Source organism: Hyaena hyaena, unplaced genomic scaffold (genome assembly GCF_003009895.1).
Source record: "Hyaena hyaena isolate Hyena2069 unplaced genomic scaffold, ASM300989v1 scaffold_91, whole genome shotgun sequence".
Lineage (NCBI taxonomy): Eukaryota > Metazoa > Chordata > Mammalia > Carnivora > Hyaenidae > Hyaena > Hyaena hyaena.
Genome location: NW_024080725.1, coordinates 2,636,787 through 2,651,650, shown reverse-complemented (window position 1 = coordinate 2,651,650; position 14,864 = coordinate 2,636,787). Strand labels below are relative to the sequence as shown.

General features: G+C 48.1%; 1 protein-coding gene across 10 annotated transcripts in view; it reads left to right on the top strand.

Annotated features, from left to right (window-relative positions):
* The window catches only part of CLASP1 (cytoplasmic linker associated protein 1), a 264,293-nt gene that overhangs the window by 223,054 nt on the left and 26,375 nt on the right, over positions 1 to 14,864 (top strand). For all 10 annotated transcript variants that reach the window (XM_039234904.1, XM_039234903.1, XM_039234905.1 and 7 more), the window contains 3 exons: positions 1,917 to 2,060; positions 2,549 to 2,655; positions 10,930 to 11,080. In XM_039234904.1, the coding sequence (XP_039090835.1) occupies positions 1,917 to 2,060; positions 2,549 to 2,655; positions 10,930 to 11,080 (402 nt within the window). The remainder of the gene's footprint in view (positions 1 to 1,916; positions 2,061 to 2,548; positions 2,656 to 10,929; positions 11,081 to 14,864) is intronic.

Below are 14,864 nucleotides of genomic sequence, written 5' to 3'. Positions count from 1 at the left end.
AAATACATTCTGATATTTTTAAATTCATAGTTTTTTTGAGGGGGGGGGTCTTTGGATTTTTTTTTTCCTTCTCCAGACACAAATAGTAGTTTTATCTTAACTGGACCCAAGCTTAATTTTAACATTGTGAAAGCATTGAAATATTTTGTGGTGTTTATTTCCAAAGCATTTCTCAAGCAGATATATATATTTTTTAATGTTTATTTACTTTTGAGAGAGAGAGTGCAAGTGGGGCAGGGACAGAGGGGGACAGGATCCAAAGCGGGCTTTGCACTGACAGCACAGAACATGATGTGGAGGCTCAAACTCGCAAACTGTGAGATCATGGTCTGAGCCAAATTTGGACGGATGCTCAGCTGACTAAGCCACCCAGGTGCCCCAGCAAATATGTTTTTTGTAACCCCTGTATCACGGGGAAAAATATTCAGAAAAATTACTGCAATCCTAGCAATTACAGTCTTTGAAAAATTCAACATAATCCTTTTATTTTTTTTTTTAATGTTTTTTATTTATTTCTAGGGGAGAGAGAGAGAGACAGCGTGAGCAGGGGAGGGCCAGAGAGAGAGGGAGNATTTCTAGGGGAGAGAGAGAGAGACAGCGTGAGCAGGGGAGGGCCAGAGAGAGAGGGAGTCACAGACTGAAACAGGCTCCAGGCTCTGAGCTGGCAGTCAGCACAGAGCCCGACGCGGGGCTCGAACCCACGAACCGCGAGATCATGACGTTAGCGAAAGTCGGACACTTAACCGACTAAGCCACCCAGGCGCCCCACAACATAATCCTTTTAGTCAGAGGATGTTCCTGATCCGTTTTTCTTTCTTTGGACTCCGAGAAATTTGTAAGAGATGCCATCATTTACCAAAGTGTTCTCTTGGCATAGTTGTTCTGAACTGGAACCCTCGGAACTAATTCCTCAGGCATCGTTTTTGGGTTTTTTGATTTTTTTAATGTTTTTATTTACTTCTGAGAGAGAGAGCGTGAGCAGGGGAGGGTCAGAGAGAGAGGGGGAGACACAGAATCTGAAGCAGGCTCCAGGCTCTGAGCTGGCAGTCAGCACAGAGCCCGCCCGACGCATGAACCGTGAGATCATGTCCTGAGCCGAAGTCCGACGCTCAACCAACTGAGTCACCCAAGCGCCCCCTCAGGCATTGTTTTGTAAGCCCGCTGTGCCTGCTGCTCCTTAGCACCGCAGAGAGCACATGACTCCCGGAGGAACCCAGGCTCATTGGGCTGCTGCTGCTTTGGCTGGCTGCTTCCCCACCTTGCTGCCGGGCTGCTCACTGCAGCGCAGTGCCCCGGTTAGTGGGGAAGAGGACAACACCCGCCTGAACACACAGCTTGTACCACATAAGCCTGGGTCGCTCCCCAAGGACTGGCCTTTCTCACGTCACAGGTGTAACAGGAGTTTTTCGGGTGTATTTAAGCTCTTCCTCCAGATTTTCTCAGTCGCTCCAGGTGGAGCTTGAGGGAGAGAGGTTGTTCAGGCCAGCCCCATGGCCGCCTCTGGAGGGCCACGTTCCCTCCAGGGTGCACTGGGAGCCCCGTCCAGGCTGACTTGGTAGAGTGAGCCACCTTCCACCTTTCCACCTTCTCCCATTGTTTTGTTCACATATTTAGCAGCCTTGTTTCTGGTGATAGGCAGCCTGGGCAGCGGCATTTAATATGAATGCGCTGTGGGAATCCACGGCCAGGGCGTGAAGATGCAGCTGGGGTGTGTTTTCCAGATGAAGTCAGGCTGTTTACAACGGATGATCTTAGTTTCTCCAGATGCCTGTCGGTTTGTGTTTTGTGTGACAAAGGCATCCTCTTGTTACTGCTTTACACACATGAAAACGTGTTCGTAAGACGACTTTAAAGAATGTTTTGACCAAAATACTTTGCTGCCCGTTACGTAAATGAATCACGTCTTCTTTTTCCAGGCAGCGCAAATTGTGCTGATCTCTCTGTTTGAATTGAACACTCCTGAATTTACCATGTTACTTGGTGCCTTGCCAAAAACCTTCCAGGATGGTGCCACCAAACTCCTGCACAACCACCTCAAGAACTCGAGTAACACCGGTGTGGTGAGTGCCGTGGCCGTGGCTGGGCCTCTGTGCTGACCCTGCCTGACCTCTGTGAGCCCTGATCTGGACTCACTCTCATAGAATGGCCAGCTTTCTGGTTCTCTTTCAGTAAATTGGGGGCGACTGGAGGACGGGGGCCATGTCTGGGCCTGCAGTCTTCCCAATGAAAGAGTGAACCTAGTGTTTAAATGTAGCCTTTTTCTTAAGTGAGATTGTTCAGTCCGTTAAATTGTCACGTGGTCACTTAGTCCTTTATTCATCAAACTGCTTAGTTTTTTCATACTACAAAATGGAAAGCCTCAGTTGTGTGTGTTACTCTGACACAGCTGACATCAGTCAGTTCAACTCGAGGAACCCCTGTGTGACAGCTGTCCATTTTGGGTGTATATGCACTTAAAATTGGTCTTGTCTTTCTTTAAAAAAAAAAAAAAAAAAAGTCACCCTGACTGTGCACATATTTATCTGGTCTTCCTCTGCTTTCGCTCCAGGGCTCTCCGAGCAACACGATTGGCCGGACTCCCTCCCGACACACCAGCAGCCGGACCAGCCCCCTGACCTCCCCCACCAACTGTTCCCACGGGGGCCTGTCTCCCAGGTAATGCCATTTCCACAGAAGTGAGGAACCGCCCCAGTGTCTGTCCTGCCTGTTCCCAGGTGTTTAGACCAAGCTTAATACCAGAGCCTGGAAGGGTACCTGCAGAGTGTGGGGTCTGGTGCTCTGTAGAATCTTGGGCAAAGTGGTCGAGTTCTTGGCAACGTGGCCAGTCTGTGCTAAATGTTCTTGGAGGTTCGTCCAGCTCTCAGCTAAAGTCACACTTAGTACTGTTCCACACAGAATGATTTAGAAATTCATGGCCATTCTGTAAGTGGTGGGAGCATCTTATGGTATTTGTCATCTAAATAAATCCCTGTAGTCCACACATAGCCTGGGGTAGTTTTCCAAGCCAACTGTTGCTCAGAGCATAGTTGCTGTAATTAGGGGCTCACGCTGGAGCCAACTGCTGCTCCAGAGAGGTATTCAGAACCTGAGAACTAAAATTAGATCATCGTTTTCAGACTGTTGTCGGGACCATGTGAAAATCAGTTTTACAGAGTCTGGGTCAGTGGCTTTAAATAAGGAAAATGCTCTGTCCCAGCATGTGTAGACTTCTCCATCTGGCAGGAGCCTCTAGAAGTCTCTGCATGGTGACAGGAGTGGCCCCAGAGTGCCCGGATACGTGAGGATCGTACGTGCTGTTTGTGTACAGGAAGGCCATCTCCTTGGTGTCTGTGAGCACAAGGATCAGGGGGCTGTGTCCTAAGGGTTGCCGACACCAGGATAAGACGCCATCCTCCCTTTAAGGGTCACCTTTTTAGTGGGAAGATATCAAAATGCAAGTGCCTTTTTACATTTAGCTTGTAAATGATCAAGAATCTCCCATCTTCCATCATTACGAATGAAGTTCTCTTGGGTTTCCCACGTTGTCCTGTATTTGGAACATATCAAATTTGTATTTTTCTCTTGGTGACACAAGTATTTTGTGTACTTACAGTATCCTGCCGTTCGTACTGCCTACTCCTACTCCCCTCAGTCCCCCTTCCCATACCATATACTGAGGTAGCACGAAGAGTGATATCATGGCCCCAGGTTTGGTCTGTGCCATCATGACGTCAGCAGGCTGGTGTAATCAGACAATTGGGATCAGAAACGACTTTCTGCGGGTGTCACTGAAGCTCAGCTTTTTTTTTTTTCTTTTTTTCCCCGTGTTAACATCTGTACCTAAAGTATGTGGCTCGTCTTAATGACCAGGGTCTAGTGTTCACAGCAAAACCAGAGTTCTGTTTCTTGGGGCCGGGGAGTGGGGAGGATTTTATGGAAGACTTGTAGTCTCTCTGTAAATTGTTTCTTTTGTCTACAAGTAATACTTCACCATTAATTGGGAAATCTGCTCTTCCATAATACACAGTTCATTCTCCTTTTATTTCATTATTAGGGTGATGCATCCCTTAGGTAATATGCAAAAGGTAAAACGCAAACTAAGTATTTTATTATTGTATGTGCTACTAGTCTAAGTAAAAGATTGGAGGCGGCTGCTAGCATAATCCACCAGAGCTAAGCATTGGCTGGGTATTAATCTTCATGGATCCCCAAATCATTAAAAATTTAATTTATTTTTCCAATTCACCATTTACTTTTAGTTGGTCTGGTCCTAATTTTTACTGTCAGGATTGCAGGTCAGTGGAAGAGATTTATTTTCAATATTAATATCATTTTCAAGATTAAGGCCAGTTGTGGCATAAATACTTTCTCGTCAACAAATTCTTTAGGGAATTTTTTAGTTGTGTCGTTTCTTTGTTTTTTTTAAAAGAATGTGCCCTCCATCAGTGCATACCTAGCCAGATGGCCTTAGCCAACTTGAACTCACAACTAAAACTGTCCAGAAGTAGGAAAAAAGGCTTCCTATCATTATATCACTGGAAACACTCAAATAGGCCTCATACTGTCACCAGGAAAATTAAAAAAGAAATGAACTCTTGCATCAAATAGGAGAATGGACGAAGTTACCCCCTTCTGAAGGAAGCGATAGACAAGTTCTACCATACATAGTCCCAGGTTTTTCTGAGCAGTGCTCTTGATGGGTTTATTTTCTGTGACCTACCATTCTTTTGAATCATCATAACCATAAAATGTTAGCTTTTTTATTCTTACGGGGAAAAGTTATCACCAATTGTTTTTAATCTGATTATTTTGCATCAAAACAAACTAGTATTTTTTTTTAGTCCAAAAATTCTAATGCTCAGATCATGGTGTGTTAATAAGCAGATATTCTAAAATGATGAAAAAATATAATTTGGTGATTTAAAGAAAGTTGCTAGGGAAGAAGTTGTTTTTATCAACGCAGTAGTATTAAGAAGCTGTAGCTAATGCTAAACCTTTGTGAAATGTTCCATTACTTGTTTTTTGTGTGAGAGAAGAATTACTCCTTCCTAGCTCGGTAGGAAAGACTGCTGGGCATTTGAAGAGATTTGTATCATTAAACACATCTGTATATATTAGCTCATTTTACCCAGTGTGGTTTGTGTTCAGTGAGAAACAGAGTTGCAAGGGGCTTCAGAAGTCACATGACATCCATTCCTTTTGAGATGAGGAAGCGGATGGCATTCCTTGCCCTGGTCTGCAGAACATTCTGGACAAACATGGCATAGAGCAGAGCGACACTAAATACCTCCCTTCTGTTACCCCCAGCCAGCAAGGGTAATTTTAGGTGGATTTTACAGCCATTGCATCAGAAGATCAACCGTTTACATAGAAGCAAAGTGGGGATGAACTGGGAAGCCCAGCCTTCCGTAAGCTGGGGTGGGGAATGCTGCATCTGTCTGCTTTCTGCTCCACCTGTTAGCAGAACTCTAGCAGAGATGGTCGCCCGGATTTCTCTTGTACCTGCACCCCAATTCAGTGTGTGGCTTAGAGAAGGTCTGTGGCGGCCTCTCCTCTCTACACTTACTTGCCTTCCCAAGTGAGGCCACAGCCGTCTTTGGTGGGGACTGGCTCTTAGGACCGTGATGAATGCCAGCCGCAGGCAGTGCTGCCCCCCCACCAGGGACGTGGTCTCTGAGGCCACGACTCTATCCTGCCCTCAGGTCACATTGTGCCAGGTCAGCTCAGGCCTCTCCCGGTGTCTGTGGCTCTTCTGGTTCACAGCAGCTGTTAGAACCATCTATCAGGGCCTCTACAGGCCCAGGCCGCTGAGTGACATTCACAAAGTGAAGAGGGCTGCCTGTCTTCTCAGACGCATTTTAATTCTCCTAGTAGGTGATAGGAGCTGGGGACTTGTAGCCCTCGAGTGGTGCTGTTACTCTGTCAGAAGGAAATTGCTTGTGGCGGCCTCCGAACCCCCGTCTGATTGGATCGCGGCCTCGGAGCACATCGACCCCCGCTCAAGTGCTCTGGTCAGAACGGCACGTTCTTGGAGTCTTCTTGCCATAGTCTCTGGGTTCCCATTTGAGTTGAGGCCCGAGATTCCTTGTCTGGCTCTTTGTAAAACAATTGGTTACATTACCCGAAACAGAATAGTTGTGTGTAAGTGCTCATGATGTCCTTCCCGGTGCAGACACACACCCCTGGTCTTACCCTTGGACTCTCATGTGATTTAAAAACATGACGCATGGTCACGAGGGGAAGGAATAAAGCAGCCGTATCAAGGGCCAAATTGTAAAACAAATTGTGTTCGTTTTCCTCTGTGGTAAAGCATTAAGTTTTGCCTCAGTTAACCCTGGCAGAGCCTGGTCAAGGAAGGAGCAGACCGGAAGACATGTAGGCTGCCGTGTCTTCCTGCTCCCCCATCCCCCACCCCCCCACCCCATTGCCTTGTGTTGTCTCTCTCTGATTGTCCTCTTCTGATCACTGCAGTCGGTTATGGGGTTGGAGTGCTGATGGGCTCTCGAAGCACCCACCTCCCTTTTCTCAGCCTAAGTCCACTCCCACCGCTCCCTCCCACAAGACTCTCAGGCGCCCTTCCTCTCCCAGGTAACCAGCTGCCCGCTAACCTTGTCCGGGCTGTCACAATATTATTGCCTTCCAGGGTCGTCTCAGGTCTTTGGGAAAGCCCCTGGCTTAGGGGAGCAGGAGTAGGGCCTTGGTGAGAAGCGTGCGCCGGTGCATGATCTCTGTTGAGCCCCACAAGTGCGGCTCCTGCTGTGTCACGGGGACAGATGACCATTTCATCAACTGACCAAATACATCAGCACCTACTGGAGCAAGCCTTTCGGCCCAGGCGGGGCCCCCAACCCCAGAAGGTGCCGGGGCAATGCCGTGCAGTCAAGGCAGGCAAGAGGGGCACAGTTTCCTTCATTTTCTTCTCAGGCAGACAGCGCCTTCCCCCCAAGAAGCAAATGAGACCTGCCCGTCCCAGACCATACCTGTAGTGCTCAGTCCCGCTGTTGACCGGATGGACTGATTCCTTGCATGATGCACCATCGCGTGCTGATAGTCTGATCCAGGAGGGATCCAGAGGGGGAAGCCCCAGGAGGTGTGTTCACTGCTACATCTCACTGAGGTGCCCTTACCTCTAGACACGGGAGGGGTCGGTACCCTTAGAAGCCCCTGGTTGAAGGCAACGAAGTTAATGAGTTTAGAAGGGAGTGGAGCTTCCTTCAGATTGGAGACAGGTGGCAAACCAGTGGGACAAAGTAGGGCCCAAGGATTCCTTTAGATACCTGCTTGCAGGTCCTTTGGGTGCGTATTACAGAGGTCCAAAGACCAGAGGACCCCTTCCCTCGAAACCTGAAACTACACGAACAGAGCATCGGACAGCCCAGCTGCCTTTGTACTGTGTGAAGTGAGTTTGTATCCTCTCAGAAGAAGGTCTTACTTTTAAAGGCCTCTTAGATAGCTTTTGCACAGAAGATTTATGTTTCTACTTTTGCCTGCAGCACGGTGAGGCTGTACATTGTGACAAGTCAGCTAAACGTTTTAACAACACCTTTCTTTTGAAACTCTTAGAGCTCCAAAAGTGACTTCCCAAGTGTTCAGAGAATCCTATAATGACTGTTTCTAGATACACAAAGTTAGGAGAGGGCACGGCAACAATGTTGCCACTACTGTGGCCCTTGTTCATGAAGCATGGCACTGTACTCACTGTTTTTTAAAAAAGGTTAGCCAGGCCTCAAAGTAGAAGTCCCAGTTATTGCTGTCTCCCAGTGCACTGAGCTGTGTGCCCTGATGGGCAGAGCTTCACCACCAGCCAGTCTTCCCAGCCAGCCACCAAGACCCTGTTTCTAGAATCGTCTTTCACACACACACAGTGACACAGCGAATGCTAATAAATACCCATAACTCGTGTTGACCAGCGGAGGGAGAGAGCATTGACAAGAGACTTTTACATTTAGAAAAACCCCATCAGTTACATAAAAATAGGAGGAAACCTTTGTCTCTCTGGTCTCTGCCAAAACTGTTGTGATCACATCACATGGAATGAGTGTCCCAATTCCATGCCCAGAGTCAGTGCCCTTCCCAGTGCAGATCACAACGGGGCGAGCCCAAATCTCTGTTCTGTCCCAGGGCTGGGTGACATGGCCTGACCTGCTGCCAGTAAATGTTGACTGGAGCTCCTCCTCTTCGAAAGAATTCTAAGGAAACCTTCTGGGGTCTCATCGCAGTGTTTGCGGGAGACCAGGAGCTGTCCTTCACCTGAAGGATTATGTCTCTGAGCCAAGACAAGACGGAGTACGGGGGCAGGTGGCAGACTGGGGTCCACCAAAGCAAAGCCTCCTCTGAGAAAGCCACTGCGTCCCTCTGGCTCTGCTCTCTGATGGTCTGCTGGCCGGAGCCCCGGCGTCCTGGATTCCCCGAGGGCAGCGCTCACAGGGATTTCCTTTTTTCCCTACAAAACGAGGGCTCGTAGGCATCGATTTGGAAGAAAACAAATGCCAAGACGTGAACTAGCGAAGAGAGTAACGTTGTCTGGTTGGCGTTGGGGAAAAACACCACTCTCCCTCACTGGGCGCTCATGGTGTTAGCTTCGTACCAAGGAGATACTTCAACCCTCAAGCTCCTGAGTCTAAAAGTGTCAGCACGGATTGGACTGGGTCACGCATGTGTATGCCTCACTATTGATCCAAAGTAAGAAGGAGGAACACTAATGGGCAGCATCCTTGATTGTCTTATTTTCAGACGAGGCTGCCATACTAATGCCAAAGTTCTCTGAACGGAAGTATTTCAAGACCGTTCAGGTTATGAATGATGTGATGAATGAGGTGGAAGATAACGTTATCTGAAGCGACATATGGAAAATAATATTGTGACATCCCTTAAAAAGCTGAACGTTCCGCCAGACTTGCTCTTATCCATCTGTCATTCTTTCCGTGTTTTTTTTTTTAACCTTTTTGCATGGGCTATGCTATTATTTTTGGTTGTTGTGATTAAAAGTATTTTAAGGCATCTTTTTACATCTCGTATACATATTTTTTGTTTGAGTCATACTCAGTCTTTATATATAAAAAATAGTGTACTGGCCAGATGTATAAATGCCTTTGCTCCCATGTAAGCTGGTATTATGGCTTTCTAGAAAGGAGGGGCAGGGACCCTCTGTGCTCCTTAGTCACGCTTTCCCCACATTAAAGGGGTGTTGCCTCATAGGCAACCTTATGAACTTAGCAGGGGTTGACATCTTAATTCCATTGAGGTATTTTGTTCCACTTCCCGTCAGCATGTACGTGGGGTTTTAGCGGCAAGCATGTTCATTCACATTTCTTTGTGTTTGCCGCCAGCGCCCATCTTTGAGTTGGCGTCTATTTTTGTGGACTCTTCCAAGTACAGTTGGGGTGTAGATTTCCTTTCATCAGAAAACAAGAAAGTTCTATCTGGCTGAGGTTTGCAGTTTTAGGCAAATAGCTCCCGTCTCTGAAGGGGACTTCCGGTGTCATGCTCCAGCAGGACTGGCCCAGCCGTAGAAGACCCGTGGACCGTTACAACCGTGGGCCAGTAGACATCTGGCTCCTCCCAAGTGAGAATGGTCCCCTTCGTATCTTGCTCATCTGCCTAAACCTGGTGGGGAGGGGGCTTAGTAAATATCGTTTGTTTGTAAGCTGCCGGAGACAGCCTCTTGAGAAGGCACAGGGTTGGTTGTGTCGTGCATAGGAGAGGTTCCTGCCAACGAGGGTCCAGTTTCCATTACTTCTTTTGAAGAACGAAAGGTGGCGTGTCTTTCGTCTTGAATGGTGTTGACGAAGGCTTGCTTACACACACCCAAGGACACTTAGTGTCCCTAGCAATCCTCAGTATAGCTCAAGACTCCCTGGACGTTCACTTAGACCAGCTCATCTGAGCTTCTCTTCAAGTTTGCCTGAAACAGGTGACACTCAAACGAACGTAGTTGTTTTGACTTTGCCCCTGGTTGACTGTTGCTTCATGTTTTGCCTTCTTCATGCTGTGCCTTATCCTGTGCTTGTCCTCGATACTCTCAGTGAGGGACGGCCGTGGGCCCTGATCTCAGGACATGCTTCAGTGCACTCTCCAGACCTTTGAAAGGCTGCCTGTTGACAACCCCTCATGACACCCAAAGGCTTTTGGGGATTTTTGCTTAGTTTCCAGTTTTGCTCTGCTCAGCCAACTAAAGGAACAGTGGTTGACATCACTTTTCTGTAAGGGGCAAATATTTCCTGCTTTTAGAGATACTTCTAGACAGCCATGTAGGAATGTGACTCATCTGTGTAAGATCCGCTTTTATTATAAAACACAAAATAAAATGTCAGCACCTTGGAAGAGTTTGATATTCACAGCAAGCCCCTGGGTCAGATGGCACGGGAGACTGTCAGGAGCCCTTCAGTAGGGTAGATCTGACTTGGAATCGTTTTTGAATGTAGGGTTTTATTTCACACATTTCTAACCCGGACAAGCATTACACAGTCTCATGAGGTCGTTTGCTTTGCCCATCTGAAACTTGCTTGTGATACTGGCTTTATTTTGAAATGCCCGTCCCTCTTAATCTGTTTGTACATTTGAGACCAGTAACAACAGACTCCTTGTTTTCATCTTCAAGATATGAAAGTTATTTTTCCACTTTCATTACCTTGTGCATTGTCACCAATTGTCACCCTTTGAGTTCTTGCATTCTCGTGGTGATTGCTGTGCCACCCCCCCACCCCCACCCCCACCACCGGGTCTTACCGCTGATGTGATGTGTTCGGGGCCTGGTTTGACAAGGAACACGTGCAATTGTCAAGTGGTGGCGCTCTAACAGAAGGTGTCTCCTTTTCATTCCACCTCACCTAACGACCCACAACTGTGATTCTGCCTCATTCCATAAACTGTTGCAAGTAATTTAAGCCTCTGCCTCAGATTTATGCGTGTGCTTTAATTTAAGAAACACAATATCTTTTGATCCTTTAGCATGCTGGAGTATGATACAGAGAACCTGAACTCTGAGGAAATTTACAGTTCCCTGCGTGGAGTTACAGAAGCCATTGAAAAGTTTAGTTTTCGAAGCCAAGAGGATCTGAACGAGCCAATTAAGCGAGAAGGCAAAAAGGACTGTGATATTGTAAGTATCCCCAGGCTGACGGAAGACTGTCTTTCTTTCTCTTTCTTTCTTTCTTTCTTTCTTTCTTTCTTTCTTTCTTTCTTTCTTTCTTTCTTTCTTTCTTTCTCTCTCTCTCTCTCTCTCTCTCTCTCTCTCTTTCCTTCCTTCCTTCCTTCCTTCCTTCCTTTCCTTCCTTTCTTTCTCTTTCTTTTCTTTTCTTTTCTTTTCTTTTCTTTTCTTTTCTTTCTTTTTCATTTTGTTTATTTCTGAGAGAGAGAGAGACAGCGTGAGCAGGGGAGGATCAGAGAAAGAGGGAGACACAGAATCTGAAGCAGGCTCCAGGCTCTGAGCTGTCAGCACAGAGCCTGATGTGGGGCTTAAACCCAAGAACCGTGAGATCATGACCTGAGCCAAAGTCGGACGTTTAACCGACTGAGCCACCCAGGCGTCCCAGAGGACTGTATTTCAGTTAAAGAGACTGACCACGTGAATCCTGAACTGCATCACTATGTGTATCTTGTAGTTAGAATAGTATTATTTTAAGAGGCCCAAGGCAGCGTTACGAAATTTTGAGTGAAACTCAGCTCTCTTTATGAAGAATGCAAGCTAGCTTTCCCCCTCTGTTTGCCTTTGTTTCCCCCGGACATATTTTTGTTCCTGGGGTGCGATGAAAATAATAGACCTGCAGCAGACACCAGCGTGGCTCTCTGGGGCTCTAGCCCCTGCAGTGGCTGGCGGATCGGTGGGAAGCGGTGGTGCAGCCGGAGTGCTCGGGCTCAGTCCTGACGAGTCTTGCCAGGCCGGTCTCAGGGCCCAGGAAGGGTCGGCAGGAGAGGTGCTGGCACCCTCGGAGCTGCGTGAAACAGGGGTCGAGGGTCAGATAGGAGGGTGGGCCTGGAGGAAGCAGAGAGGCGGCAGCGAGCTGGCACAACTTACCTTTGCGGGTGGCCGGTGTGCCGCGAGCGGGCCTGTCGTGTTGGTGGCGAGGTTTGGGGAACGGCACGCACACCGAGGAGACGTCCTTGCCGGTGTCCTACCACACCCGGGGATCACCGGAGGGTCTTGGAAGGAGTTTTAACCAGGGACGTGGTATGGAAGCTTGCTGTCACTCTGCGACCTGGAGGAGGTAGGGCTGGACAAGGCACAGCTGAAATACAAGAGCCTAAAATCTCTGGCTCAGGCTACTAAGCACGGTTGCCGTTCAGTTCAGTGAGATCATGTCACAGGAGGAGGAAACATGTATGTTAACGCCTTTGGAACCTAATTCAGTGGTGGGTGTATGTGACCTGGGGGACACGGAGTACCCAAGCAGACATACTCCTCCGGCCTTTGCAGATACCAGTCTGCACTTGGGGCTGGCCGTTTGGGCTGGAGAGGGAGAGTCAGGAGACGTTGACTAGTTGCTTGATGATAACTAAAAAATGAGTGAAATCAGCCAATAAAGGGTAAGGACAGAATCCTAAGGAGCATCAACACTAAGGGAAAGAAGGAAGAAAAGGAGTCGGAAGAAAAGCTACAGGTTACTACCTGGGAGACCAGGATAGTGGGGTCTCAGAGAGTTTAAGGGACTCTTTGGGGAAGAGCCTTGTAGCCAAAGAGGCCATGCTGCCAAGAGAGGGATCCGTCAGATGTGACAGGAAAGGGCACCACTGGGCTTTGTTTTTGTTTGTTTGTTTTTTACCATCTGCATCAGGTATTGTATTTTAGCTGAAAATACATAAAACACATGTATTCACCATTGTTTTGATGTAGAGCCAAGCCCTGTTCTTGGAGCATGGGCCCACTGTTTGGACTGCCATGTTCTTAAATTTTACACATCGTCATGGTCTCCAGTTTCCAGACCTGGTTTCTTCCGGGAGCCCAGTGGATCTTGTGAGCAGCGTGCAGAGAAGAGCTGAGAGCGGAAACCACATTGCAGTGGGTTAAGGAGCAGCTTGAGTAGCAAACTAGGCATCGAGGAGGGATCATTGGGGACCTTTTCCCTGGGGAGACTGGACCCATCTGAATGCAGATGAGACCAGTGAGAACAAGAATGTGGACGATGCCGTGGCAGGGCGTGGGTGATTGTGGACACGGGTCCCTGAGGACATGCCAGGGGGTGCAGTCTGGGCCCTGGTGGCGTTGGCTGGGAAGCAGGGTGGGCTGGGGTGATTTGGGGCACTCCCACTGACCTCTCCCACTTTCTGTGGGCAGAAAGAGGTTGGCCTGACTCCAGGGTTCGGCTGTGGTGAGGATGGAAAAGGGCTCCAGAGCACCTGTGGGGAGTGAGGGCTCCAGTTAGGCACACCGAAGCCCTGCTGGGAACAGGAGAGGCCCTAAGAGAAGGTGGATGCTTTGGTGTATATTTTTCTGCTTCTTTGTATGTATTTACGCATCTGTACGCTCAGAGAGGCATGTAGCATGTAGATATTTATGCATCTGTACGCTCAGAGAAGTGTGTAGAGTGTGTCTGTTTCTCACGGGAGTGCTGTCCTGGCGGCCCCCCTGCTGAGCCCTGCGTAAGAGCTCTGTCCCTGTCTGCATTCTTCTGTGGGGGTTTTTATGGCTGGGTCAGAATTCGTCACATGGATGCCACAGTCATGTCCTCAGTGCCCTGTTTTGGGACATTTGAGTGGTTTCCACTGTGTCAAAGCATAAAAGTTCTTTGGTGAAGTAGAAAGGGGCGAAGCTTGTTGCTGAGTGGAGGTGGTGAGCGAGGCACGGAAGGCTTGTGGTTGGGATTGGCAGGACGCGGTGTGGGAGCCCCGAGGCCAGACAGACAGAGGGCGCCTTCAGGGGATGAAGTAGAAACTGAGTTGTTGAACAGGTTGGAAACTGGCAATCTTCGCTGCCGATGGCCAGAATGTGAGGGAAGCTGGGCCGGGTAGGAAAGTACGTTACGTGTGAAAGACTCAGGAGCCAGCATCTTTGGGCTTGGTAAGTGGCCCAGTGTATAAGACAGCCTTCGACTAGGACGAATGTCAGATCCCCTGGGAAGGTCGTTCCCCAAGCCGGGATGCACACATTCACGCACAGGAGAAAGTCCTTCCTGATGAGTGATTACAGAAATGCAACAAACATACATTTGAGGCTCCGCTTTATTTCTGAACTGTTCCGCTTTGCTTCATCAGGTAGAAATTAGAATATTTAATGCTTTGGGATATAAGGAACCGGTGTACTATTGGTGGAATGGGAACTTGATACAGTTCCTTGGAGCTTAGTAACATTATATTTTGCCTAAGTGGTTTTAAGTTTCATATCCTTTATCAAGTAATATAACTTTTGACAATCCATGCTAAAGAACAAATGCAGCAACAGGTAAGAAAGGTATTACTGTTACAGTGTAGTGTATTTCAGGTTCTCTATGATAGCAAGAAACAGAAACGTTAAAAAACAACAACAGTAGATAGTAGCAAGAGCTGTCCTTTGAGCATAGAGACCCACCGTGAGACTCACATGTGCCCACGGACACTCTGCCTGGACCCAGAGCTCTCCATTCGAGAGATCAGGGACCAGCTCACCTTATCATGGGGAGCGTATACAGGGAGTTCGTGGCCGGCCCGCAAGGAGGGCAGCAGGCTGCAGTGCTGGCACATGAGGTGTCTGCAGACACGCTCAGGGGCACCTGGGGGCTCAGTCTGTTGGGCATCCGACTTCAGCTCAGGTCATGATCTCACAGTTTGGGAGTTCAGGCCCCACGTCGGGGCCTCCTTCGGATTCTGTCTCCCTCTCTCGCTGACCTTCCTCCGCTCATTCTCTCTCTTCCTCTGTCTCTCAAAAATAAACATTTTAAAAACCTTTTACAAAAATGTTTACGTAAAAAGTC